Source organism: Propithecus coquereli, unplaced genomic scaffold (genome assembly GCF_000956105.1).
Source record: "Propithecus coquereli isolate 6110/MARCELLA unplaced genomic scaffold, Pcoq_1.0 Scaffold63, whole genome shotgun sequence".
In the NCBI taxonomy this organism is placed as follows: domain Eukaryota; kingdom Metazoa; phylum Chordata; class Mammalia; order Primates; family Indriidae; genus Propithecus; species Propithecus coquereli.
Window position 1 is genome coordinate 9,102,331 of NW_012152285.1, and position 26,538 is coordinate 9,128,868.

The following is a 26,538-nucleotide window of genomic DNA, read 5'->3' on the forward strand; positions in this document are numbered from 1 at the left end:
GGAGATGTAGTGTTGGTCTAGAAGCAATGACCTAGGCAGAAAGGGGCCAATGGCAGCCATGAAGATGGAGGCCGCACTGGTCTTTTCCAGCCGGGCAGAGGAAGGAAGGTTAGAAACCAGGACAAGGTGGGCAGGAATTTAGGCAATGAAGGGCTGGGGTGCAGGAAGCAAAGAGCCTGGTCCTGTGGGCTGGCGGTGGTCCCCTCCACCTGCTGTGGACATGCAGCAGCCCAGAGTTGCAGGACGTCAGGAACTCCCCGTCCCTTATGGCCTCACACATGCACAGCTTAGTGGGCACACTGCCCCTGAGCCTCTGAGCCAGGGATCACAGTCTACAGGATTTATGAAAGTTTGTTTTTGTCTTGCAGGGGCTTTGTCCCCATGTGACTCATTAATTGGCCCATTGCTCCTTAGAGCTGCAAGGAGCCTGGTAGTTCAGGCCATTAAGTCCCTTCTGTGGGCCTAATTCATGACCTGACATCACAAGCCTAACAACAGAATCCATTTGTCCTGATTTGATTTTTTTCTTTTCAAGAGGCTCCCTTGGCAGCCAGGTTTTCTCATTACAATATGATTCATCTGCATGGTAATTCCCATTAGAATTAGTATCACAGACATGATTCATCTTTGGAAATAGTAAGCTGGAATCATCACTTACAGAAAGGCCTGTTACATTCACAGCCATGGGGAATTTCTGCCAGAGATGCCCCTTCATTCAGCTAGCATTTGTTGAATCTTGTCCTGTGCTGGACTCTGATCTAGAGGCCCTCAGCCCTGCCCTCAGTAGCTCCCACTCTAGAAGAGAGATGATATGGACGTAAGTGCTTGTGGGATGATGGGTCACATGAAAAGTACAGTCAGAGGTGACAGGTTATATGTTCTCCTTAAAGTCTGAGACAGTGGTTTTCAAACTTTAGCAGGAATCAGAATCGCCTGAAGGCCTTGCTAAATCACAGATTGCTGGGTCCCAGCCCTGGAGTTTTTGATTTAGTAGTTCTGGGATGGGACCTAAGAATTTGCATTTTTAACAAATTCCTGGGTGGTGATGATGATGCTGGTAATACACTTTGAGGACCATGGCTTTAAGACTTCAATTATTGCTCCATTACTTGCAGTGTGCTAATCAATGTGCCCTGTGCTGGGGACAAAATATTGGATAAGACGTGGTCCCTGCCCGGGTGGAAACTCACAGCCTGCACGGGGAATAAACAGTGATTTCCATACTCCACAGAAAATGCCACTAGAATTTTGCATGGGGCACAGTTGGAGCACAGACAAGAACATGGTATGTCTTGCTAGAGCCCAGGGAAAGCTACATAGAGGAGGCAAAAATTTTAATGAAAGGGTAAAATGTGGATTGGAAGAAGTTGTATGGAAGGGCATGAGCAGTTATGCAATTCCCAGATTATCAAATGTCCTGGGGCATCCTCTGACCCTCAGTGAAGGTTCAGCTTACTCCCTGTAGAAGCCTGTGGAACAGTTCAAGTTAATTGGCCTGATCTTAGCAAAGCCTTTATTTTTGGGTCTCTGGAGTTCTGTTTGGTGTCTCGTGTATGGTCTGAATACTCTCAGTAGAATGGAATTCTCTGCCCAGGCACTTGAATGGAATGTGGGATCAAGAGCAGAGGAACTGGCAGCCTGCTACAGAAACCTCCTTCTTGTTCTACTCGGGTCTCCAAGCCACTGCAGTGACCACCTGCTTCCAGCAGCCTCACTGTTTTTGCTGATTCTTTGGGAAATTTGACAGTTCTTATACCATTGCATTTTGTTTACTCACAGACAACCATCATAAATAAAACTTCCATTATCTTCAACCTTCTATAACACAGCTTCTAGATTCCTAAGTTAGAAAAGGGAAGGGCAGGTGCACAGTGGCTCACACCTGTAATCCTACTACTTTGGGAGGCTGAGGCAGGAGGATCACTTGAGCCCAGGAGTTTGAGGTTGCAGTAAGCTATGAAAATGCCACTGCACTCTAGACTGGGCCACAGAATGAGATGCTGTCTGAAAAAAAAAAGAAAAAGGGCCCATGAAAATAGTAAAAGGGGTTTCCAAACCATAGCGCAGAGCTCTTATACTGCGTGCTGTGAGAGAGGCCCTTACCTTGTTACCTATCTATTAAATACTCATTGTTTACACAGAGTTCAAATAAATGTCATGATTTTTCTAGCTCAGGGTGCTTTAAGAACCACATTATAGGGAGGATAAGGATGCTATTAGAAGTAGATTTATAGTCACTAGTGAGAAATGACTTCTGATATTGAGGAATACTGATAAAAGGGAGGGAAACAGGAGAACCTAACAGTATTGGAGAATAATGATGATCAAAATAATCACCAAAATTAAGGTTAGTGAGTACCTTCCATCCGCCACTTAAGAAGGTGAGGAAGTACAGATCATAGAACAGTAGCACTAAGAGGGACTTGGAGCTAATGTTGGCTGCCCCCGTCATGTTAAAGACAAGGAAACTGGGGTGGGAGGAGGGGATGTCAGTCATTTGCCTGGCATTGAACAGTTCCTAACAGACTGTGGGTCTCTCCAGGGCAGAGTCTCATCTTTTTTCTTTTTTAAATCCTTGTTTTCAAGCATCTACTATAATCTCTGTAGCTGCAACTCGATATTTGTTCAATTAAATTGATTTAGGAGAGTCAATACATGAACCCATATCCTGGTTTTCTTTTAAACCCATGACCCTTCCAAATTATCATTTTCATGAAAAATCAGGATGGAGAATAGATCAGATTAAGTACTCTCGACTCTAAGCCAATCAGCAAATGGTAACAGAATAATGCTAAAATAGTGATGAATTTCTCAGGACTGGCCAAGTTGGGTTAGTAGCAATTAAAGCCTCATTTGGCTACACCTATTCTGAACACTTGGTAAAGATTGGATGCTTTACGTGCTTTATGGATCTGGTGTTCAGCAAATACAGGTAACAATACAGTGTCACTTGCCGTTCAAATGAATCCAATGGATTCATGGCCAAAAAACTAGAGGATTCTAGCCAAGTTTTTGGTAAAGACATAGAATCAAGAGATTCATTCATTTAATCAGAACTATTAATATTTATTGGGAATGCATAATGCCAACCAATGCTCTAGACACTGCAGATATAGCATTGAAAAAAGAAAGTTCTCATGAAGCTGATATTCTTGTGGGAGGAATAGACAATAAACAAATAACAAAGAGAGATGGAGGGATTGTTACTACAGCCACCCCTTTGTTGAAAATGCTTCCTTTGACATCTGTGGTAGGATTCCCTAAATGTTTGGTTTGGTAGTTAGCAGCACTGGCATAGAGTTGGAGAGTCCTGATGCTAAGTCTTAGCTGTGTGCACATTAGTTCCTTATTTTTATTTATTTATGTTTTTTAGAGAAAGGGTCTTGCTCTGTTGCCCAGGCTGGTATGCAGCAGTGCTATCACAACTCACTGCAACCTCAGACTCCTGGGCTCAAGCAATTCTCCTGCCTCAGCCTCCCAAGTAGCTGGGACTGCATGTGTACACCACCATACCCAACTAATTTTTTTTTAAATAAAGACAGGATCTTGCTATGTTACCCAGGCTGGTTGCGAACTCCTAGGCTCAAGCCATTCTCTTGCCTCAGCCTTCCAGATGCTGGGATTACAGGTGTGAGCCACCACGCCCGGCCAGTTCCTTATTTTTAAATGCTGGTAATAGTAGGACCTCTTCATAAAGCTGTACTGAGGTTTAACTGAAATCATGTCTCAATGCTCAGTGCCTAGTTCATTTTAAGCATTCAATAAGTGTTGCAGTTATTATTATTGAGTCAATGGACCCCTATGTAACACATTCTTCCTGTTGTAAGATTTCAGAAGATATGACATCAGATCTTGGAACCTTATAATTTTTCATAACTCTGATCCCAGAAAAATAGCTTTGCAATAGAGCAAGTATGAAATTGACTCCCCTCAACAATACCTTCTTTGGCTCCAGTAGAAGTCAAGGCGAGGCAAAACCCTTTCTGGAGAGCTCTCCTGGGCGAGTGCTGCAGATGTGTGTCTGACTGCTTTGTGCCTTTTAGGATGTTAAAGTCTTTGGCATTGTCCTCATCTGAATTACCCCAGCTCTCTTCAGCCTTGGTATGTTTGTTTTATTTTGTTTTGGGCCTGCACGTCATGTCCTAGTAGTGCTGGTTTCTACAAACCATCCCTCTTTCATGAATCACAAGAAACTGCAAATGTTTTTTAAGTGTTTATGCAAGTGTAGTCTAAGCATTCCTTGCTTTCTGTTGGTAACTTTATCATGTCAAAGTCATTTTTCTGAAACCACCCCAGGCCGTGTCATCCCCAGCACCTGCCATATGAGAGAAGCATAATTCCACAGAAAGGTCTCATTCACAGTTCACAGCAGTTGTTAAACCTAGGAGCCATGAGGGTGCTGACTGCAACACTGATCTATAGCTCCCTATATAAAGCCTAAATCTCTAAGAACTTAACAGTAACTAAATGTAGAAACCTTGACTCCTTTTGTTTTCTCACTTCCATCAATTTCAGCAAGTCCTGGAGAGTCTATGTCCAAAATATATCTTGACTATATATAATAGTCTGCGATTTTTAAATTAGGTTATTAAGTATGAAGTGTCCCATTTCCTTAAGTACTAAGTTTGACAGCTGGTATCTTTAACATTTCACTTTGACACTTCTTGTTTTATTTTTATTGTGAAGGTACATCCTCGGTCTTTCAAACGCGTATTTTGACTTGTGATTATTTTTAACATTTTTTAGAGCAATTTTTGTGAAACCATGGATTAGTCAAAAATTTGTCTTATTTTCAAATATGAGTTCCATTGTGGAACCAATGCAGCGCAGACAGCTTGAAATATCAACAAAGTGTTTGAGAAGGATGTGGCTAATGAATACACAGTACATGGATGGTTTAAGAAGTTCCGATGGTCATTTTAATTTTGAAAATGAGCCACGTGGGCGACCTAAGACCAACGTGGATAATGATGAGCTGAAAGCTGTAGTGGAAGTGAATCCATCTCAACCTACGTGTGAATTAGCAGCAAGGTTCGACATTACTATTCCAACAATATTGGACCATTTAAAACAAATTGGCAAGGTAAAGAAGCAGGATAGATGGGTTCTGCATGAATTAAATGAGCATCAGAAGAGAAATCGTCTGGAAGCTTGCCTTTCTTTGCTGTCACAACAGAAAGGCAAACCATTTCTACACCATATTGTTTCATGTGATGAGAAATGGATTCTTTTTGACAATCACAAGCATTTGGCACAATGGTTGGATAAAGATAAAGTGCCAAAACACAGAGCAAAACCGAATATTCATCAAAGAAAGCTAATGGTATCTGTTTGGTGGTCCAGCACTGGTATTATCCGCTACAGCTTCATGAAACGTGGTCAATCAATTACAGTGGATGTCTACTGCAACCAGTTGGACAAAATGATGAGGATGCTTGTGGTTAAGAAGCTGAGACTGATCAGTAGAGACAGGCCAATCCTCTTGCAAGACAACACTTGACCATGTCGCACAAACAACGCTGCTCAAACTACAGTAGCTGGACTTGGAAATTCTCTGTCATCCACTGTATTCACCAGACCTTGCATCAACTGACTACCACTTCTTCCAGGCTTTGGACCACTTCTTGCAAGGAAAATATTCAATTCTCAACAAGCTGGTGGAAAACGCCTTTCACAATTTCATCACCACTTGCTTGCTCTCCAGGCTTCTTTGCTGCTGGCATAAACAAGCTACCGTTAAGATGGCAAAACTGTGTCAATAGTTTAAGTGCATACTTTAATTAATTGTACTGCTTCCTGTTTGAGATATAATAAACTATACTTCTGATTCGAAATCGGACATTTCATATTTAATGACCTATATTAACTTCTTTGGTCTTCTTGCTTATAAGTCTGCCTTTCCCACTAAAAAGAAGCTGTTCTTGCTTAGCAGTTGGGCTTAGCACAGCATGTGTGCTCAGTAACTATAAATCAGTTGTTGAATAAACGAATGGACACATAACTGTTTAGCAAGCCTAGATGCCATGTTGTAATATGTTGATTTTATTTCAAAAATGATATTGGCCTCTGTAAGGCAGTAGTCCATCTAGTTTTCAGCCCTTTCCATTACCACATTAATCAAATGAGATAAAGCTTATATATATATATATATAACACCTTATAATTTAAAACCGTAAATCTCTACATAAAGGAAACATATTTGGTCCTTCATTAATCATGACTTGACTATATTTAAAAGTAATTTAGGGTGACCATAAAAGGAATTACCATGAATAAAACAATACCAACAGCAAAAATGTAAACATAACTTAAACCTCTTCCCAGATAACAATGTGATCTTGAATCCCACTATTGGGCTGTGGGTGTGACAATATGTTATGCAATGGATAAAGCTGGACCACAGAGTTAGAGAAACCTGGATTTTAATCCTGGCTTAGCTTCCTGCTAGCTGTGTAAGGTTAGCTGTATTTCTCTATGTCTCTAGGCTTACTTTTCCATCTACCAAATGAATCAACCTCATAAGGTTAGTGTGTGGATTCAGTTGTTATATCACTATACTTAGCATTGTGCCCAACACATCATCATTGTGTCAAATAACATTTGCTTTGTAACAAGAACTCCCGATGACTTTTTACAACAATCATTTATTTAGCCCATGATTCTGTGAGTTGGCTGGGTTGGTCTCCTAGTTTGCGTCAACTGATGTCTGCTGGGCTTTCTCATGCATCTGTGGTGGTGACTGGACTGCCAATTGAATGATCTAGGATCTAGGATAGCCTCACTACGTGATAAGTGACTGGGCCAAGGTCTCTTCTCTTCCAGCAAGCTAGTTTGGGCTTCCTCACATGGTAGTTGTTGCAAAATTCCCAAGCAACAAGAGAGAATAAGCTCCACCACACAAATATTTTTTAAGACTCTGCCTTTATCACATTTGCTAAATTCCGTTTGGTTAAGCAAATCACAATGCCAGCCCAGAGTCAGTGAGGGAAATAATATATGGACATTTTTGTAGTTTGCCACAATCATTGTCATCATCATCATAAAAACTAATATTTGTTGAGCATTTACTAAGTGCCAGGTGCTGTTCTAATCACACTACATTCATCAAAGCTTATAATTCTAGCCACAACCTTATGAGGCAAATATTATTATATTCCCATATTAGAGAAAAGGAAACTGAGGCACAGAATGGCAAAGCCACTTATCCAAGGTCACACAGCTGGGAAGCAGGGGAGCTAGGATTCAAACCAATGCTCTAGATCCATACTCGTAATGCCTGTTCTATACTGCTTCCTCTTCACACTCTGTGTATAGGGGATTCTCCATGACATCTTCTTTTTTATAAGTGAGTGGGTCTAGTAAGAGATAATAACCTGAGTTTAATGGGCTCCCCAAGCATGTCTACCACCACTTTGTCCACACTTCAGCATTTTCCAGCAAGTACTTTGAATTCCGCTCTTCTAGTATTGGTGTGACTGGGATATGTTAGTCCAGCTCTTGGTAGGAACTTTTGATCTCCTTCTGGTTCTTTGTGGTAGGGGATGTTAGCAACGGTGATGGCAGCTCAGAGCTTCATTCTTAGAGCACTTCATCTTTTATTTCTTCAGACAAGTTTGGGAGCCTGGAAACAAGTGACTGATAGCAATGCCGAATGACTACTTAATATATCCATAGCATTTATATGTTTATTAATAGTTTCATGGAAGTAAGTTGCAGTACCTTTTGAGAGCAGGAACTATGGCTTTCTCTTCGTATCCTCAGCAGCTAGCACAGGCAAGAACATGCAGAGGACACATTGGAGGAGCTCAGGTCATGTTTGTTGTATGTATCTACATCTATATCTTATTACGGCAATATACCCATGTCTCAATAAATTCGTCTGTTAATGGGACCAGATCACTAGAGAGTGGTGGGGACTGGGCCACCTGGAGAACCCATGCCCCATCTGATGACAGAAGGTCTAGCCTTTGACATCTCGTGGGAGTGCTCAGTGTTACCAGATTGCCCCCTGTTTCAGGAGATGCTGTAACTTCAGATGTGTATGTAAACTTCTCTGATTTAGAAACATTGCATGTCAGCTGAAACAGGTCTGTTAGCTGAATCTGGCCCATGGCCAACAATTTGTGACCCCCCCCCTACGTAAGGCACTTGTTGGTACCTTTCTATTGCATTATAACTGCCCATGGCCAGAGGTGGAAGGGGAGACACAGAATAAGGCAGAGATGGGACAGTGAGATGATAAGAGAGGAAAGACTTCAGGAAGGATGGGTGATTGTCTATTTCAGAGGCTCCACAGAGGTCAAAGAAATGGGAATAAGAACAGACCATTAGATTAAAGCAAATCATTTGGTACAAGACTGTATCTACAGGCTAAGTTTTCTTTTATAAAAGAAATCCATAATCAAATAACATGAGAGATACTCAAACACTCAGTTAAAGAAAATAAAATAGATTTCTTTACTCTGATCCATCTAATTGTCTTTATATTCTATTATGCAATGTAAATCTCCAAAAGGGGGAATATTTACTGAGTTTTCCCAAACTTCTGTGACTACTGAGTCCTTAGGTCATGCAACCCCTTGTAGATCTGGTGTTCTGAGGAAAGCACCTTAGAAAAGCTGGATAAGGGACTGAATGAACCGTTGGGAATCCATGAAGGCATGATGTGGAAATTGGGATGCACATGGTGACGAGCAAAGGCACGGTGAGCCAGGAAGCAGTGGGCAGGGAAGGGAAATGGGCCAGCTCGTTAGAAACCAGGACCTGGCAGCATATGCATCATTCTAACAAGACCATTTTAGCATCATTCCTCTGCTGAAAACAAAACAGAAAACATCAAGGGTTGCCCACTTCTGATAGGTTAAATCTCTTTGCTTCAATGTTCCAGGCTCTCTTTTATCAGGATACTGACCTTTCTCATTTCCCAGTGATTCCTGCACTCACTCTCTGCTCTACATACCCTGCTCTACTCACTGTCCTCAGGAAACATTCTGTGTTTTCCAGCCTCTTCACTCTTGCTCATGTGGGGAATTGCCTCCCGAGCTGCTCCAGTTAGAGCTGTGCTTGCTTTCCAGGGCACAGGTCAAACTCTACTTTCCCTATTAAGTCTTCCTTAACCATAAAGCTGCACAGTGGGCTCCTTTTCCTGAACTTCTAGAGCATTTACTTCCAAAGGACTTGCTCAGGACTTAGCGTGTTGAGGATTACCTGTATGATTGGCAACTACGAGAAGAAAATCACTTCTTGGACTCTGCAACTCTGCTCCTGTCTGCCCTCACATATAACCAAATAAGCTTAGGAGATGCTTCCCAGCAACTCTGTCATACTGAATTTCATAGACTGTGCTCTACAGTGACACAACCACCTATTGTTCCTTGAGGGTAGAGAAGTATATTCTCTTCTACAGACTTGCCCAATGGTAATGAGCACCATTTCTAGCCACTAGGCCAAGTATGTTCCATGTATTGTCTTGGTGAATTCCAACATCCCTAAGAAGGGGTATTATCATCCCTATTTCATAGAGGAGGAAGCTGTCTCGAAACATTCAGTTCAGCTCCTTTGTGGTCATGATCAGCTCTCTGATCATGTACAACCCCACATACATGACTCCATACCTGGGCTCTTTCTTCATGCCCACACCAGCCACCAGAAATTTAATGACAGAGAATTGAAGCTAAGAATTTACACTCTGCTTTCCAGTGGCAAATATGTCAGAGTAGGCAGAGGAAAGGAGAGTAGAAATCTAGTTAGGGTCAGCATAGTTTGACTATCACGAGGGTCCTGTGTATATTCTAGGGTCTCATAAGGACCTAGCACAGCTCAAAAGGGGTTCTCTTGAGTGCCAGTGGGCCCTGGTTAAGATGGGATTTGGAGTGTGCTGCATCATCAGGACACATGCATGGGCTGCAGGGCAGTGAGGGTCTTCTCTTCTATGGCCATTTGACAATGTCACCAAAGGGCGTGACTCTTCATTTCACCCTACTCTCTAAGGTCCTTGCTTTTCTTCCTGCCTCCCTTACTATACTGTGAGTTCTTTGAAGGGAGAATCTATTTTATTTACCTAGACCTGACACAATGACTGGTATATAAATACAAAATAACTGTTCGTTGGCTTGATGAACGAATACAAGTCAACCGAGGCAGAGTGCTCAAGGCGGCATGATGGAGACAACACAATGCAGTATGTCTTTATTCTACCACCAGAGAGCTAGATTACCTCACCTCAACTTATGTTTCTTCCCTGTGTTTATACACTATCCAGAAATCTCTGGCTTCCCAGAATGCTTGACAAAACCCCAAACCTTCCTGTAATAATGTCAAACCTTCTCATTTTCAGGCTTTATCTTCTGAATTAGATTGTGAAACCCTGCAGCACAAGAGGTGTGAGCTGCCCTTTGCACTTGCCCCACGTTTTCTGGCACAGCGCCTTGCACAGAGCAGGGTCTGCCCACACGCATGTCGAATGGTTACACTGCACTGGGATGGATTGAGACATGGTTGGAAACTTCTCCTAATAGTCCAGTCTTCTTGAGACAATGCTTGGTGAATTCAGCTGATGAAGGAAAAGGAAATTAGGATAGAGACAGAGATAGGACCAGAAGAGTGGCCAAGATTTGTCAACTCACTGGATGTGGGAGGTGAGGGGGGAGAAAGAAAAAAAAAAGGATTCAAAGACTTTGATCTCAGCTGATAGTTTGAAGATTATGCCCAAGAGAGAAATGGAGATGTTCTCTTTCCCCATGGTCCTCTCATCCTCACTTCAGGTTGGGCGTGGAGAAAAGATTTGTCATGAATGTCAGGCTGAAGCTTTCCATGGAGGCAGACAGACATAGGACAGTTCTTCAGGACAGTCCGTAGGACAAAAAGGAAAGATTTTCCCTCATCTCTCTGCAGAAGAGCTTTGCTCTGTGGAGGAGGAGGAGGAAAATGGAGGAGGAGCTGAATATATTTTTGGTTGGTACAAAAATTGGTAAGTGCTCTGTTTGATAGCAGGGTTGTTTGAATGGCCTATTTCATAACTACACATAGCTTTCCCAAATAAATGTTGTCTGTAGAATGTTCAGGTTAATGCATGAGTCTAGTGTTCAAGAGTGTTTGCGCTTAGAGCAACTGAGCCTTCTTTCTTAATAAGTCATCTTGGCATTTTGTCAACAAGTTAATTTGCTTTTCTAAGAAACTAGATTAATACTTCCTGTACTTTGTGCTATTCGCAGATCTACAATGCAGTGAGAAGAGGAGAGGAAACAGAAGATACGGTTGGATCTCTACTCCATTTCTTCACTAAGCTCCCAGCCTCTGAGACAGCCCATGGAGGGATTAGCGTTGGTCCGTGCCTGAAGCAATGTGTCCGAGACACCGTATGTGAGTACCGTGCCACCCTCCAAAGGACTTCCATATCTCAGTACATCACCGGTTCTCTGCTAGAAGCAACCACGTCTTTAGGAGCAAGAAGTGGCCTTCTCAATACTTTTGGAGGATCCACCGGACGAATGATGCTGAAAGGTAATGTCTGAAATTTCACTTTTAACTTTTCTCCTTTTACTATACAGAAGAATCTAAATTAACATATGTGCACCTCCTGATGGAAAATTGAGTCCACTTATCAGTACTTTAAGTAAAAGAAGCTGCTTTAAGAAAATATAAAAGGGTGGCTTCTTATTAAAGTCCCTTAAAGTGTGAACATTCCAAATAATAACCATTAAGATTTTGAAATTTCTTTTTCAAAAGAAGTAAATGGTTAAAATGCTATTTTAATTTTTTAAAAAGTTATTCAGGCAGGAGGTGGTTTCTCCTAGTGGTAGTCCATGACAGACATCGATGACTGTGATCAGATACTAGTAAACAAATATGGTCATGTGGTCACATTGGAAACAAACTATGATTGGGAGCAAAGTATACATCTCTTTCATACACAGAATCAATAGGTTCCTATCGACCAGAAAGGCCTAGGGCCATCTTTCAGCAACTCCCATCTTAAAGGACAAGATAGGCAGGCATCCTGCTGAAAAATGGAAGCCAGTGGAAAACGGGGTCCCTCAGCATTTGAATTTCCCAGCTACTTCCCACGAGTAGCAGCCAGGCAGGTCAGAAGTCAGAAATGGCAGTGCACCAAAGAATCTTGGAGACTGCAATACATAGCTGTCACAAGCCATTTGGCAGCCTTCCCTGGCAGGAAGCTGCCAGATAGACAGGGACCATGCAGAGCAATGTTCCACTGCCCGGGGGTTGCCAAGAGTGCAAGCTGACATCTGGCCATTTACCTCAAGGAGAGCAGCTATTGTCCTTCCACAAAAAGCCCCGGAACCCAGGGGTAATGGACCAGTGACCTTCCTCCTTCATCCTCAACCTCCCCCATCTGGCTCCCACACACCCCTTTGCAGGTCCAAGAAGAACCACCCCCATGTGTCCCATATTGGGTGCCATGTTGGTTTGTTTTCTGGAATTGCCTTAACTTCTGGGGATTGGTTCTAAATGATGAAGGAAGATAAACACAAGATGTGGGAACACTGATCCAAGAGACTAATGGGAAGAAACTTGGTGTTGTATGTCTTTCATCCATCCATTCAACATATTTTTTGAGCCCTTATTAGGTACTAGATACTGGAAAGGGAACAAACCATAATTCCTGCCCTCATGGAGTTTATCGTCTCTAGGTGGTAGGCAGTTTTCCCTATGCACAGGATTCAAGGTCTCCCCACTCTGATGTGGCTCCCAGAGACTGCCAAGCCTGCATTCTCCATCATGTTCTTCCCAGGAAGTTGGACTAAGATCAGCATCGCTTCAGTGTTTGTGACTGTATGCCAGGACCTCATCCTACTAGCTAATCAGTCTGTATCTGTCACATACCCACTCTGCACCCAGCAGTGTGTAGGTGTTATGGGAGATCCTAATGAAGTGTAAGTCAGTTTACTTGCCTTTAAGGTGTTTATGATCCTAATGAGGAGGCCAGATTTGCATGCACCACACAATCAAAGAATAATGTGAAACTGCAGAGACTTAAGTGCCAAATAATGTGGAGGTAACTCTTAAATGTTCAAAAAGTTTGGAGAGGGAGTTAATGTTCTAGATGAGGAATGGCGTGAAATGTGAGACCTCAAGCAAACAAACAAAAGTCAATAAAAGCCCCATTCTTTCTTCCCCATTAATTACTAGGGACAGATCTCCACGCTCCCAACCAAGACAGGCATGCTTCCAGTTTTCTACAGACCTATGGAGAGAAAAAAGGAAGCTGCTGGTTGATGTGTCTGTTGTCCTGATAGTAACTTGACCTCGATTACTATTTGCACTTCCCCATTCAGAATAGAACCTCACATAGATCAACATTCCCAGCTCTGAGACTCACTGGACCATCAGCAAATGTGTTATCTTTAAACTGGCGTTTCATGCAGGAGTTGGGACTTTCTTTACCTTTTTGTTTGCAGCTCCTTAGTGGTTTTGATAACCCTCTGGTAGTTTCTGCCAAGTAACACAGTCATCTGGTTGCTCTCCGTTCCAGGCTTATTTCTGTACTTCGGGCTTTCTCTCTTGGAAACCTGTTTCAGTTTCAGCATCTTGTCCCATTTGGTTTTCAAAGTCTTTATGTGCCTTAGTTAGACATGTTTCTTCAACATACATTGGAAGAAAATACATCGAAAAACCAGATGAGTTTCTTACCACAAAACATGATCAGTATGTGAGAGGTAAAGCATAGGCTAGTTAGCTTGATTGAGTCATTCCACAATGTATACATATTTCAATACATCATGTTGTACATGATAAATATATACAATTTTTATTTGTCAATTTTTAAAAATTAAGTTAAAAAAAGAAGCAGTTGGGTCTTCGAAGTCACGAGTGTTCATAGAATCTATAGGATCAGCATACTGTCTACTGGGTCTCGAGCTCTAATGGCATATGCTCTGCCAGGGGAGCTGGAGGACATGCTGGTTGCTGGGATTTGGTCGTCTGCTTCTTTTATTGTTCAGTACATGTCCTGTGGCTTAGATCTGGCCAGCAGCTTTCAGCTTTGAGTCACTAAGGAAAATCTATGTGGAATGTATAGTGTACACTCAGTCTTCAGTTGATAAATGGGTTGTGTTCTACTAGTTCATTTTTCAGGAGCTGTGTGGAACTTAGAACACTTTCCTGGAGAAGCGGTATTAAACATTTTGACTTGGTTCCCAGACTCTAGTCCTCAAAACCTCTTTAACCCATAACATAATTGAAATCTGTACACTTTCCATGGAATAAAGAGAAAACACTATTATTGGAATACTGAGCATCAGCCTCCCAGAAAAAGCAATACAAATGAGTTAAAAGACTTTTCTTGTTGAGGGGAAATAATTTTAATTAAAGATGAATAAATAGTTAAAACTTTTCTTTTTTGTTTTTTTATTTTTTGGTAGAGATGGAGTCTCAAACTCCTGGTCTCAAGTGATCTTCCCACCTCAGCCTCCCAAACTCCTACGATGACAAGCGTGAGTCACCAGGCCCAGACAGAGCTAATACTTTTATGGAGATTTTCAAAACAACTTTTAGCCAGTTCAGAGATTTTAGATATTGGCAGCTGTAGCTCTTTGTTATGGTTAATTACACTTCAAAACTCATACCTATGTGGAAGAATCAGAAAATTATCCCAGTAACATTTTTTCTTTTTTTTTTGTGTGTTTAAATGGAATACTTATAAATGGAATGGGGAACGGCAGAAGATTTAAATTCTTTTTTCACCAGAGATAAAGGGAAAAGAAAAAAGTCAAAAGAATGACCAGTTCAATGGGAGAAATCATGTTTGAAGTGGATTAAATAGAATTAAGAAAGGTACAGAAAAAGGAAGGGGAAAAAGACAAATGCTGTATGATTCCACTTACATGGGGTACTTAGGGTAGTCAAAATCATAGAGACAGAAAGCAGAAAGGTGGTTGCCAGGGTCTGGGGAAGGAGAGAATGGGGAGCTAGTGTTAATGGGCACAGAGTTTCAGTTTTGCAAGATGAAAAGAGTTCGGGAAATCAATGGTGGTGATGGTTGCACAACAGTATGGATGTACTTAATACCACTGAACTGTACACTTAAAAATGTTGAGATAGTAAATTTTATGTTATGTATATTTTATCACAATAAAAAATAATTGAAGAAAAAAGGAGGGGCATGTTATGTAGGCCTTTCATCCCAGGTCTGTTAAGCTGTTAGAAAGAACCGAGGAACTCCTCTTCTAGAAATGGTTATGATTCCAAGATGGGGGTTGCAGTAGCCTGCAGTAGGTGAGACTAGAAGAAGAAAATGCCCAACCCACTGATCATTATTCACAAGTCGGACATTGGTAACTCGAGGCCCGATGGACCAGAGTTTTGCAGTGTTGCAGCTTTTCCACAGTCTATGCGATGGTAAAGACAGACAGACAGCCAGCAATCAGTACACAAACGTGCTAGTTTTCTGCCTTCGATGCTACCAGGGATGGTCTATTAAGCTGCAAGTTTGCCAAATAACCAGAGAGATTTTCTAATATGAAGCCTTGATCCCCAAGGGTGTGCCCTTGATTACAGGGGTGTGCCATCTCAAAATGGAAATAGCGAGAGCTTATGCCACCCGGTCAGGGACTTCCACTAGTTTGTTGGCCCTGTCCCCTTCTCCGTCTCTGCATTAATCCTGTTAGAACTTCAGGACTAACACCTTATAGCAGTGACAGTCAAAGGAATTATTGACATCAATAATAAGGAAGAAGTTTTCAAATTCATCACCTGCCTTTTCTTTTTTTTCCCAATGTTTTGTTTTTGTAATTTTCAACAAGATAAAATGAAAAGGGAGAGAAAAAAATGAGATAATTGGTGGTAATGTAGAGCACAAAATAGCAAAACTAGAAAAATAAAATAATGATGATAAAATAATAATAAATAATAATAATATAATAATAAATAATAATAAAATAATGATTGTCAAATAAAATTTATAAATTAAAGAATTAAATATTACATATAACCAGAGCAAAACTTAGTTGCTCATATTTAAACTGTGCAATAGAAAAGAAAATTCCACTGTTCATTTTTAACCAGGTCGAGTATGTGGAGAATAACTATATTACTATTGATCATATATAGGCTATAAATAAAATATGAATATGAAAACCAAAAGTACTTACAGATATAATATCCTTATTTGAAAATAGGAAATATATTGTTTCTGATAGAAAAGTGTAATAAGTTTTCAATTTATTTTCTTTCACTATATAAGTACAAATATTCCATTTATATCTTTTTCTAAAGTTAATAGCTTTGTACATAAAAACAAGAAGTCATAGTAATGTAACCAAAGCATTTGTACCCCCGAAATATTCTGAAATTAAAAAAATAAATGAAATAAAATAAAATGTAAAAAAAGTCATAGTAGGAATATACACACAAGTTGGAACTGTGTGACTATACCTCATAAATAATTTAGTTTATAAAGGACATCTTAGCTGACTTCCTCATAATCAAAACTATTACCCTTTACATGCCTACGGCAGGGAAGGCATGTGCATAGTTCTAATTCCACAGTTTAAGTTTATTTAAAGAAATACCCTGACTTAATAGTTTTGTGACCCTGAAATTATTTTCTTGGTGTTTAAAAGTATGCTTCTATGTAATACTGGGTATGTTTCTGTACCAGTTAATCAACTACCCACTGTGGGCCTAGTGCCATGTCAGCTACCAGAAGAATGGGAAAGATCATATCTGGAAGTCTTCAACTTGTAAAATGATATTTCTCATTTCAGAGAAAATTTAATATTAGGTTTAAGGTCTACCGAAGTAGCCCTTCCCATCTGAAGGGAATTCATAAAGTGTTAGACTGCTGAGTTGAAGGTGGTATCAATAGGTCACAGAGCCAGGAAGTGTGGGCGCAGGACAAAAACTCTCTGTCTTGGGACACAGGTAGTCAGATATCAACCAGGAGTGTGACTCCACACCCAGGTGTAACCTAAGAGTATGACTCTATACTAGCTGTGCCCAAAGAATGTGGCTCCATGCCCACGTGTGCCCTAAACATGGCCCTCCATGCCCAGGTGTGAATGCATCCAGTTTGAGCTGGGAGACTGGCTCCATTCGATTCTTTTATATGCCCTAATTTTGTTCCCATAAACTAGTTTATGAAAGGAAAAACTTCTGTCCTATTTCTTAGTAAAAGTTTCAAAACAAGAAGACAGGAAAAAAGGGAGGGAGGGAGGGAGGAAGGAAGAAAGGAAGGCAGACAGGCAGGCAGGAAGGAAGGAAATTAAGGGCTGGTTAAATCTGAATCAGTAAATTCAGAAAGGTGAATGGTAAGGACAGCAACACCAGGCAGGCACTTGGGGTTTCCATATTTGAGCTGGTCATAAAAATGCGAAGTCCTGATTACAGAAACTCAGAATGGATGATATTCCAGAAATTTGTTTGTAAGATATTATAGTTACGTGAAACACTGTATCCAAATAAACAACCATTAGATTCCAAGGCTTGCCCCCAAAAACTTGCTGAATATTTAAAATGAAGTCCTTAAAGATGATTTTTCAATGTTGGTAATTAAATGTTCCAGAAAAACAAACTGGAATAAGACATTCTTGTGTTTATCCTCAAAGAAGCAGACTTAATTAGAGAAGGATAAAGAGCTGATGGATTACCCTGGAGAAGTCAATGGATACATCTGAATTGGAGAGCCAAGAGAGAGGTTTCAGAATAGGGTTTAAAGATGAAAAGGTTACCAATAGAAAAACAAAGCTATTAATAAAAAATATAACTTGCAATAACTGGGAGAATGGCCAAATTCTTCATCTTTCATTGGGATGATTGAATACATTATTCTTAAAAAGGAATATATAAAATAATAGGGATGTGAACATTTTTTAGAGTAGGGAGATAACTGCCAAAGAATAAACACAGAATCTACAGAAGTGGTTACCTCCAAGAGAGGCCTTTTACTTATCGTCTTCTACCCGTATGTACTGTTTGAATTTTAATTTCCATGTGCACATACTCCATTTATAATTTTTAAAGGAGGCATTTGGAGCCTATGTGAAGCTTCTGATAGATTTAAGCTCCTTGTGTCCAATCCTCTCGTCAGCAGCCATGATGAAGAGACCCTGTGGACCTCACATTCAAACGAAAAAGAGGGCAGAAGAGGGGAGGATCAGAGGCTTTGTTGAAGTAAGGTGGGGAGAGGGCCTCACTGTGAATAAGACAAGTGTTATTTTAGGCTGCCTTCACCCTGTTAGGAATGTCAGCCTCTGGGTTGCTTCGTGGTTAAAAGAAATTGAACGTGAGCATCATTCTATCTTAAGTTTGAGTCTTAACTTCAATACTATGTCATCTTGAATAGGTGACTATACTGGTAGGCTTCAGTTTCTGCATCTGTAAAATGGGAATGAAAGCAACAACTTCATAGAGTTGTCTTGAGGATTAAGTGTGATAATGTACATAACGAAGTTAGCATAGTATCTAGTACCTAATGTATATTCAATAAATCTTATATGTTAATGATGGTCAAGCTGAGAGGATGATGATGGCAGTGATGGTGATACGATGATTACCACCGCTCTTTATTGTAGCATCTTGAAATGCCAGCCCCCTGTTCTTAATTCACATGCTCTGCTGTTAGCTCTGTCATAGATGCACACGAGAAGATAATGTACCCTCTGGGTTGTCCTGGCTGTGGGCTCAGGGCACTAGTAACTCTGGGACACTTGAGAGGAGGTATCTAGTGACTGGGGGCCACACCTGTGTAAGTCCTTTAGTTAGATTTTCTGTAGTTCCCATACATTAGGCCATTTATTCATTCATATATTTAACCAGTATTTGTTAAGCATCTACTCTGTACCAAGGGTATAACAGTAAACAAGCTGCAGTCTTTACTTTCAACGAATTTGCCTGCTAATGGAAGACATGGACAAATAAACATGCAATTTTAGGATGGTATAAATGTTATAATTGCAATAAGCACAAGATACAGGGACACAGAGGGAAGGCCCTGTACTATCTTGAGTCACATTTGAGATTTCTAAAACCAGTTAAGTGCCTGGAGAAGTACATGTGATCAGGTATTTAACCAGGGAACAGGTATTTAACCAGGGAATACAAGCCCTGACATATATTAATATAATGAAGTTTCTGTTGTTTCTATTTAATTCTACTTAATTCTTAGCTCTCTTGTTTCTGCTGATATCATCTCTATTCCCTCCAGAGCAGAAAAAATGCTAAACATTTACTCCTGGTTTTGGAACCCTTGTCTAAAAAGTCTATGATTGGTATGAAATTTAGTGTTCCAATTAAAATTTGTACACTTTTATGAAGATAAATTGCTCATTACAATACAACTAAATGAGATTTTTTCAGTACACGAAATCAATCCTTTTGAGGGTTTCTAAATTGTTTATTTTTTCAAAGACTAAAACTCAGTTAAATGAACTATGAAAATTCTTGTCCATGGGAACATTTATAGAACATAATGGAATATGCTTATAATCTGTTTATAATAACATGTGGGTCAGTAGCAAATATTTAAGAGGAAAAAAAGAGAAGATATTAAGATAGTCTGAGTCATTATTTAAACTTCTGTTGGAATTGAGTCTTCAAACCAAGAAATAATAAAGAAATTAGTAGTACAGTTAAAATAGTAAAAGGGCGTTTTTAAGGGTGTTAAGTTTTTGATGGACTGAATTTTAACAGAGGATATTTTACCATCTTCAGGAAAAGTCTAAAATGTTTAGTCAACTGGAAATACATATTTGGTATTTTAAGTCTTTTTAACTTATTTCATTATAATAATAAACTTAAAAAAAATGTTTTCTATAATGTTAATGCCACAAGTGATTCCATGAAGGCCTGAACAAATGTGTGCTTCAACATTGCTAAGGCTCTCCCTGTGAATTTTATACTCCCTAGAAACACCCTGTGTAGCAGTGGTGGGTGTTTTGTCCCTGTTTAAACTCAGAATCACATTTTGGCATTAATAAGCAGAGTCATCTAAAATGCATTTCAAACAGATATTGGGAACATGGAGGGGAACAGAGAGTACAAAAGGTTTCAGAGACCCTGGAAACTCACAAGATCTGGGAGCATAGACTACCAAGTCTAGAAACAAAATCCTTAACTGGGGTTGCCCAGCCAGTAGTGGCAAAGCCAGTATTTGATCCCAAGCCTGTCTGATTCCCAAACCCATGTCCTTAACCACTAGGAAACATTCCAGTATTATCTCCCACAGAGGGATCCTGTGTCATGACTTACGCCAGGTATGGGAGCGTCCATACATACAGTACAACTCGAAACCCCAGGTGTGAACATAGGTCCATCTGACTACAAAACTGATCACTTTCCCACATACCTGCTGCTGCCTCCCTGCCCTAGAGACCTCCGAGGAACTTCAGGGATATTCTTGGAAGTGATTTCCTTCCATTCTTCAATATGGGCACTTATAAGGGTAGTCGGGGGTCTTCCCCCCTACAGCTGCATAGTCATAGCACAGTCAATCAAATGGAAAAAACAGCAGTAGCTCCTATTAGCTAATGGACTGAGTAAATGTATCCCACTCTGTAAAAGAAGCCACATGGTACCTGGCCCATGGAAAGGGCTCAGAAAATATTTGTTGAATGAATGAATGTATGAACACCTGCACAGCTCCAGGCTAACTAACACACAGTTACCTGTCTGAAACCAGGAAGGAACACTTGAAGGTATCTGATTCACTCCTGTGAGCATCACCATCAAAAATTAATTTACCAGCATTAACTGTTTTTTAAGCATTATTTGCAAAAATCATTTGCAAATGTCCCTGTTTTTTTGGTTTTTGAGACAGGGTCTTGCTTTGCCACCCAGGCTAGAGCATAGTGGTGCCATCACAGCTCACTGGAACCTCAAACTCTTGGCCTCAAACAATCCTCCTGCCTTAGCCTCTGGAGTAGCTGGCACTACAGATGTGAGCACCACACCTGGCTAATTTTTCCATTTTTAGTAAAGATGGCGTCTCACTGTTGCTCAGGTTGGTCTTGGAACTTCTGGCCTCAAGCAGTCCTCCTGTCTAGACCTCCCAGAGTGCTAGGATTACAGACGTGAACCACTGTGCCCAGCCCCAGGTGCACTATTAATGCCTCTCCCCCCGCCCCCGCCACGCACACTACTCTCACTGACTATTAGGAGTCGTAGCAGGGCTTCGCTCGTACCAGGGAAGCGAAAATTTGTTCCTCATGGACCAAATCCAGATCATGTGTGTTTTTCTTTGACAGCGTCACTGCTTAAAAATTGGGAAATTTTGCATTAAAATGTAGAGTTCTGGCTTCTCTGGCAACCCTAGACCACTGTTCTCCCTTGGCCAGTGGACTGGCACTGACCCACACTAACCACCCCGCCCCAGAAGAAACACATCAGCTCCATAATCGATACACCTGGCCCTACCCCCAGGTGGCCTCCCTCCCAGCTCGGCCCTCATTTCCTTCCCTATCTAGCCCTAGTGCTGTGGCCATCTCCGTTTGTGACACTTGAATTGTATTCTGAGATTCACATACACATGCTGTGGAGCACTTCAGTTCAAGGATTTTGGAGGTGAACTGGGAGTTAGGACAAAGGGGAGAAGATCTCTAAACACTCACAGGGCATCTTTGAACAGGCTTCTGCTTGGGGTCTCCCTGGGAGATATAGGCAGCGTTCCAGGCAGGGAAAGCAGGTGAGATAAAGTGCCATGGTGGGAATGTGGCTGGGAAACAGTGAAGAAATGGTACAGTGGGTGTAGTGAGAGGTGAGGTTCGTTTGGTGGATGTGGTTACAATGTGGACAGCAAGGTGAAAATTTGGATCTAAAGCATTAGAGAGCCACTGCAGGCTCTTAAGCAGGTTGAATTTTAGGAAAGTCAGAGGAACAGTGGCCTGTTAGGGCCAATAGCCTGGAGGCACCCTCCATAGGAAGGAGGGTGGCAATTACAAACTGGAATGATTTTTCCTGGATTAGGAGCTGGTGTGCTCAAAATAAAGGGCCAGAAGCCAGCGTGAGCCCACTTAGTTTTCATTGGCCCGAGGCACTGCTTACAGAAAAAGGACTAGTCTTGAAAATTTAACATCACCGGCAGAAAAAATGAAATGTAATAAAAATTACAGTCGGTTAAGAATGGAGGCATTTTTACTACGACACAGCACCATTGTAAAAAATCTCCATGCTCGTGCCAAAGGGTAGATGCTGCTAAACTTCTCTCCCCTGAGCCAGGGTATTTGAGTGCTGTTGGCGCAGTCGTCTGGGCCAGAGCGGCTGGGAGCAAGGCTTCCTCCGGGCTTACATAAAGCATAGATCTTGCCCAAATGTGGAAAACCTTTAGGGACGTTAAAACCATTAGGGATCCGTAGCCCTGACTTGAACTAAGCAGAATAAACAAACCCCTGCCCAAATTGGAACTCACTGGATGACTTTGAGAATTATCCAAGGGGAAAGGCCGAAGGCCTTAAGGGTCTTCGAGTGGGTTAATGTCCTCTTTCAGCTGCTTTAGCTCAAGTCTGATGAGACTTGATGTGTGCCTCACTTTGTCCTTTTTGAAATGTCTTAACACCTCAGTTGCAAACCCATGAATGGATTGCATTCTGAACCCATAGCATATATGATACTTTTTTTTTCTGCAAATGGGATGTTAAAGCCCAAGTCAGACCTTGTGGAAGTATGTTACAGATTCAGGAACTGGGTTGGAAACATTCCAGAGAGTATTCACATTTTCCATGGACAGGGTCTTGGTAAGTTCCCAACCTCAATTTCTATTTTCTTTTTTTTTCAATTTCTAATTTCAATATCCTTTGTCACTATTTCCAGCCTAATAGTTTAGGTTTTCTATATGCATAGTGTCCAGTAACTTTGTGTCTCTCTCCCCCTCCCAGTTAAGTGGTATCAATGTCAGACTCATTTTTTACCCCATTTTTTAAAAAGGCGGAAGCGGATTAGAGAATGATGAATGTTCATTCATTCAGTAAGTAGTCAATTTGGTACTTGCTGTGAACAGGACGCTACGCTAGACACTGTTTGGGAACAGTGGCATGGCTGGACTAAGGAAGAGTGAAAACCGTATCCTGATTCCATGATGTTCACAATCTTAAAAGTGGAGATGGGCACAGAGATAGGAAATCAAAGCCCAGAGCAGCAAAGAACCAAGCCCTACATGGTCACAAATCCAGAGCTCACAGAAGCGTGCTCTGAACTGGCATGGAGCTGGCATGGAGCTCTTACCCTGCCTCTAGTCCACTTCTAGGAAACACAACGTAATGTAGCACAACATAGGAAACATCCATAGAGTGCCTGCCATGGCCCTATTCTAGCTAGGACTGAAAACACTGAGAAAAAGCACTGTTCATAACTCTAAGAGTTGGTGATTTAGCTGCTGGAGATAGATGTGTGAACAAGTGGTTACATTGTAGTGTGATACAGGCAGAGATCAGTGATGAAGAAAGTGGGATTTGGTGGCAGACCTGAATCCCAGATCAACCACGTATGAGCTGCATGATCTGGGGCAGGTTACTTAGCTCCTCTCTTCCTAAGTTTCATCATCTTATCTATCAAAGGGGACAATGCAGACACTTGCCTCAGAGAATTACACTGGGATAAAATAGATGAATTAGAGTGATTAGACCACTGGCAAAAAAAAGTGGAGATGGAGCAAAGAAAGCACTCAGGAACGGCAAGAGCAAAAGCTTAGCCGTGGGAGGGTCAGAGGGTGGGGGCTGGAGGGTCAGGTCCGGCAGCAGTGCTGGAACACGGAGGGGCTGTGGGAAGCAGAGCCAGAAAGGGTGCCCTGGTCAGAAGCTGCATCGGGCCCTGCGTCAAGGCAAACCTCAGGAGGCAGGGACCTGGCACAGCAGCTCCTCCGGGCACAGCAGCTCCTCCCGGCTCTTGCCTTTGGGTGCGTTTGTCCCGTCCACGCCAGGCCCTTCCCACTATGCCAAGGTGCATCAGCCTGCCCCAGAGGCCCCTTTGTCTTCCTGCCTAGCTCACTGGATCGTGCACAGGCAAATCCCTTTTCTCCTTCTCTAGCTCAGCCATGAGGAAGATGAAATTCTTTAATGCCAAATGTTTCTTTCAAAAGAGAAAGGATGGAGGGAAGGGGGTAGGAAAAGGGGATAAAAGAAAGAAAAGAAAGGGGAAGGAGAAGGAAAGAGAAGTCAAGGACATGCAGATGCACTGAAACAGACATGTTCAGCAAGGCACAGACTTGCCTTCATTTATCAAAAGTGGGTCACAGATCAGCCTTGCCAGGGACTTAGTTGTAGGACTTCCAGTTCTTATTCTCGTTCTTGCTTCTGCCCTGAATGTCTGGACTGGGAGAGATTAAACCAGCCATCTGAGAAGAGCCTGCTGGCATGGCTGCCTTGTCCCTTCTGGAACCCTCTGACCTCTCCACAGAGGATCCCAGTCCTTCCATCCCTTTGTCCCTGTTTGTTCCACTCTACCTGGAAGTCTAATCCTCAACCCAGAAGGTAGCTTCAAAAGCTTGGTGTGGGCTGGGCATGGCGACTCACGCCTGTAATCCTAGCACTTTGGGAGGCTGAGGTGGGAGGTTCGCTTGAGGCCAGGAATTTGAGACCAGCCTGGGCAATAGCAAGACCCCATCTACAAAAATTTTAAAAATTAGCTGGGCATGGTGGCACATGCCTATAGTCCCAGCTACTTAGGAGGCTGAAGCAGGAGGATCGCTTCAACCCTAGTTTGAGGTTACAGTGAGCTATAATGACGCCACTGCACTCTAGCCCAGGTGACAGAGTGAGACCCTGTCTAAAAAAAAAAAAATCTTGGTGTGGTCAGTTCACACCCTACTTGAGTCAGTCTTTGACCCCTAGGGAACCGATCTGAGCCAATCAAGTTCACAGAAAACTGACTTCTAAACCCAAATGCCACTTACCAATTTCTGAGAGCTACGTGCGGCTCAGTCACTGTACGTAATAAAAAGCAACAGCAATAGTGACAACTGCCCTTTGAATCAAGCACTACATGCCACAAACTTTTCTAAGTGCTTTACCAGCATCAACCTTCCTGCAACTGAAAGTGTGTGGTCCCAGAACCAGCAGAATCTCATGCCTTGTCTGAGACCTCATGAGTCAGAATCTGTACTGCTCAGATAAAATCCTGGGTTCAAGTCCCAGCCATGCCAGTTACTAATTGTGCAATCTTAATCTTTTCTTTCTGCCTTCTATCTGTAGTCCCTTGGTCTCTTTCAGCTTGAAAGATCAGCTTTAAAATATTCCTAGCCATGGATAAAATGTTTGGGCATTCTCTTGGGTGCCCAGGGTCTGTAGTCAACAATGGTAAAACCCACTCAGAGTGGCCAGAGGGGAGTTCTGGTGATGCCTGCTTCTTTAGAGAGAGCAGGGCTGGCCAGTCGGGTCCCTTCAGGTTAAGGGATTACAGAGTAACTAGATATAATCCACCAGCTGTCAAAATATAATCTCCCTGTGTTTTTTATATTTATATCTGTAACTGTAGACAAAAAGGAAATTACCCTGAAAGAAATAACTGACCAATGAGTAATTAAGACTTCAACAGAATAAAGGAGCCACATGTCTTATGTGTATAAATGACATATAAGTAAATGTTAACAAACTTCCAGTGTGTATGACAACCTGCTGGGAGTTCATGTGGAAACATGCAGGCCTTCCATTAATGGCCCAGCCACTGTGATGTGTGTTGTAGGTATGTCTCGTGTAATCCTCAAAACAACCTGGTGAGGTAGAATTATGATCCCCATTTCAAAGATGAGAAAACTGAGACTTAGAGGCTAAGTTGCTACCTCTACAAATTTCAATTATTGAAGAAGGAGACTAAGAAGAGGGAAGATAGCTGGTAGCTTTAGCCCCTCTGTTGTCCTGAGCTATTCTCTTTTACCCCTAAACTTGCCTGCCCCGGTCCACAAACCCAAGGCCGTGTGGTTAGATTTAGTAGATATCCTGTTTTAGCAGGCTGATAAAGATGATATGGTGATCTCACCCCGCTTCCCACCTCAGTGGTGTGCCAAAGCAGTCATTCTAGCCACACAGGATATTGTACCTGTGAGGAGTTTAGGAAAATTGATTTGTACCATCATCATATCTTCAGCGATGTGTTGTACTCTTTCTAGCAGGTTCACGGGAAGTTGACTAGGTGACCTGCTCTGCTCTGAAAGGTTAATTACAAGGTTAAGCAACTAGAGAGAGGCTAAGCTGGCCCTTGAACTTGGGTCCCTCCTACTTCAGAGCCCAGGCCCCTGAGCACACTGATTTACTTGATATACAGCCCTGGGGAGGCCTCTGGTAGGAGGAGGCATCTGCAGTGAATGAAGGTGTCCAAGACTCTCAGGCCTGCAGCCCTGGTTTGCACGGTGAGCTGGCAGCAGTCCAGCAGGGAGGTCACAGACAGCAGGTGTGACAGCCTGGGCTGTCCATGTCCAGCTGTGGGGGCCAATGCCTCCTGTGTCTGTACTGCTCATGCTCACCAGAGAGAGGCCAACAGCTGTTCCTCCAGGTCCTATGTCTGTTTTATACCAAATCAGAGAGAAACTAACCTCGGGAAGGAAATGTGAGGTCTGTCCCAGACCTGTATATTTTGGTCTGGATGTTTTCTTTA

At 41.9% G+C, this 26,538-nt stretch overlaps 1 protein-coding gene across 2 annotated transcripts in view; it reads left to right on the forward strand.

Moving 5' to 3' along the window:
• PLCE1 (phospholipase C, epsilon 1) overlaps positions 1-26,538 on the forward strand; it is a 260,165-nt gene that overhangs the window by 82,876 nt on the left and 150,751 nt on the right. For both annotated transcript variants that reach the window (XM_012659745.1, XM_012659746.1), the window contains exon 2: positions 11,214-11,502. In XM_012659745.1, the coding sequence (XP_012515199.1) occupies positions 11,214-11,502 (289 nt within the window). The remainder of the gene's footprint in view (positions 1-11,213; positions 11,503-26,538) is intronic.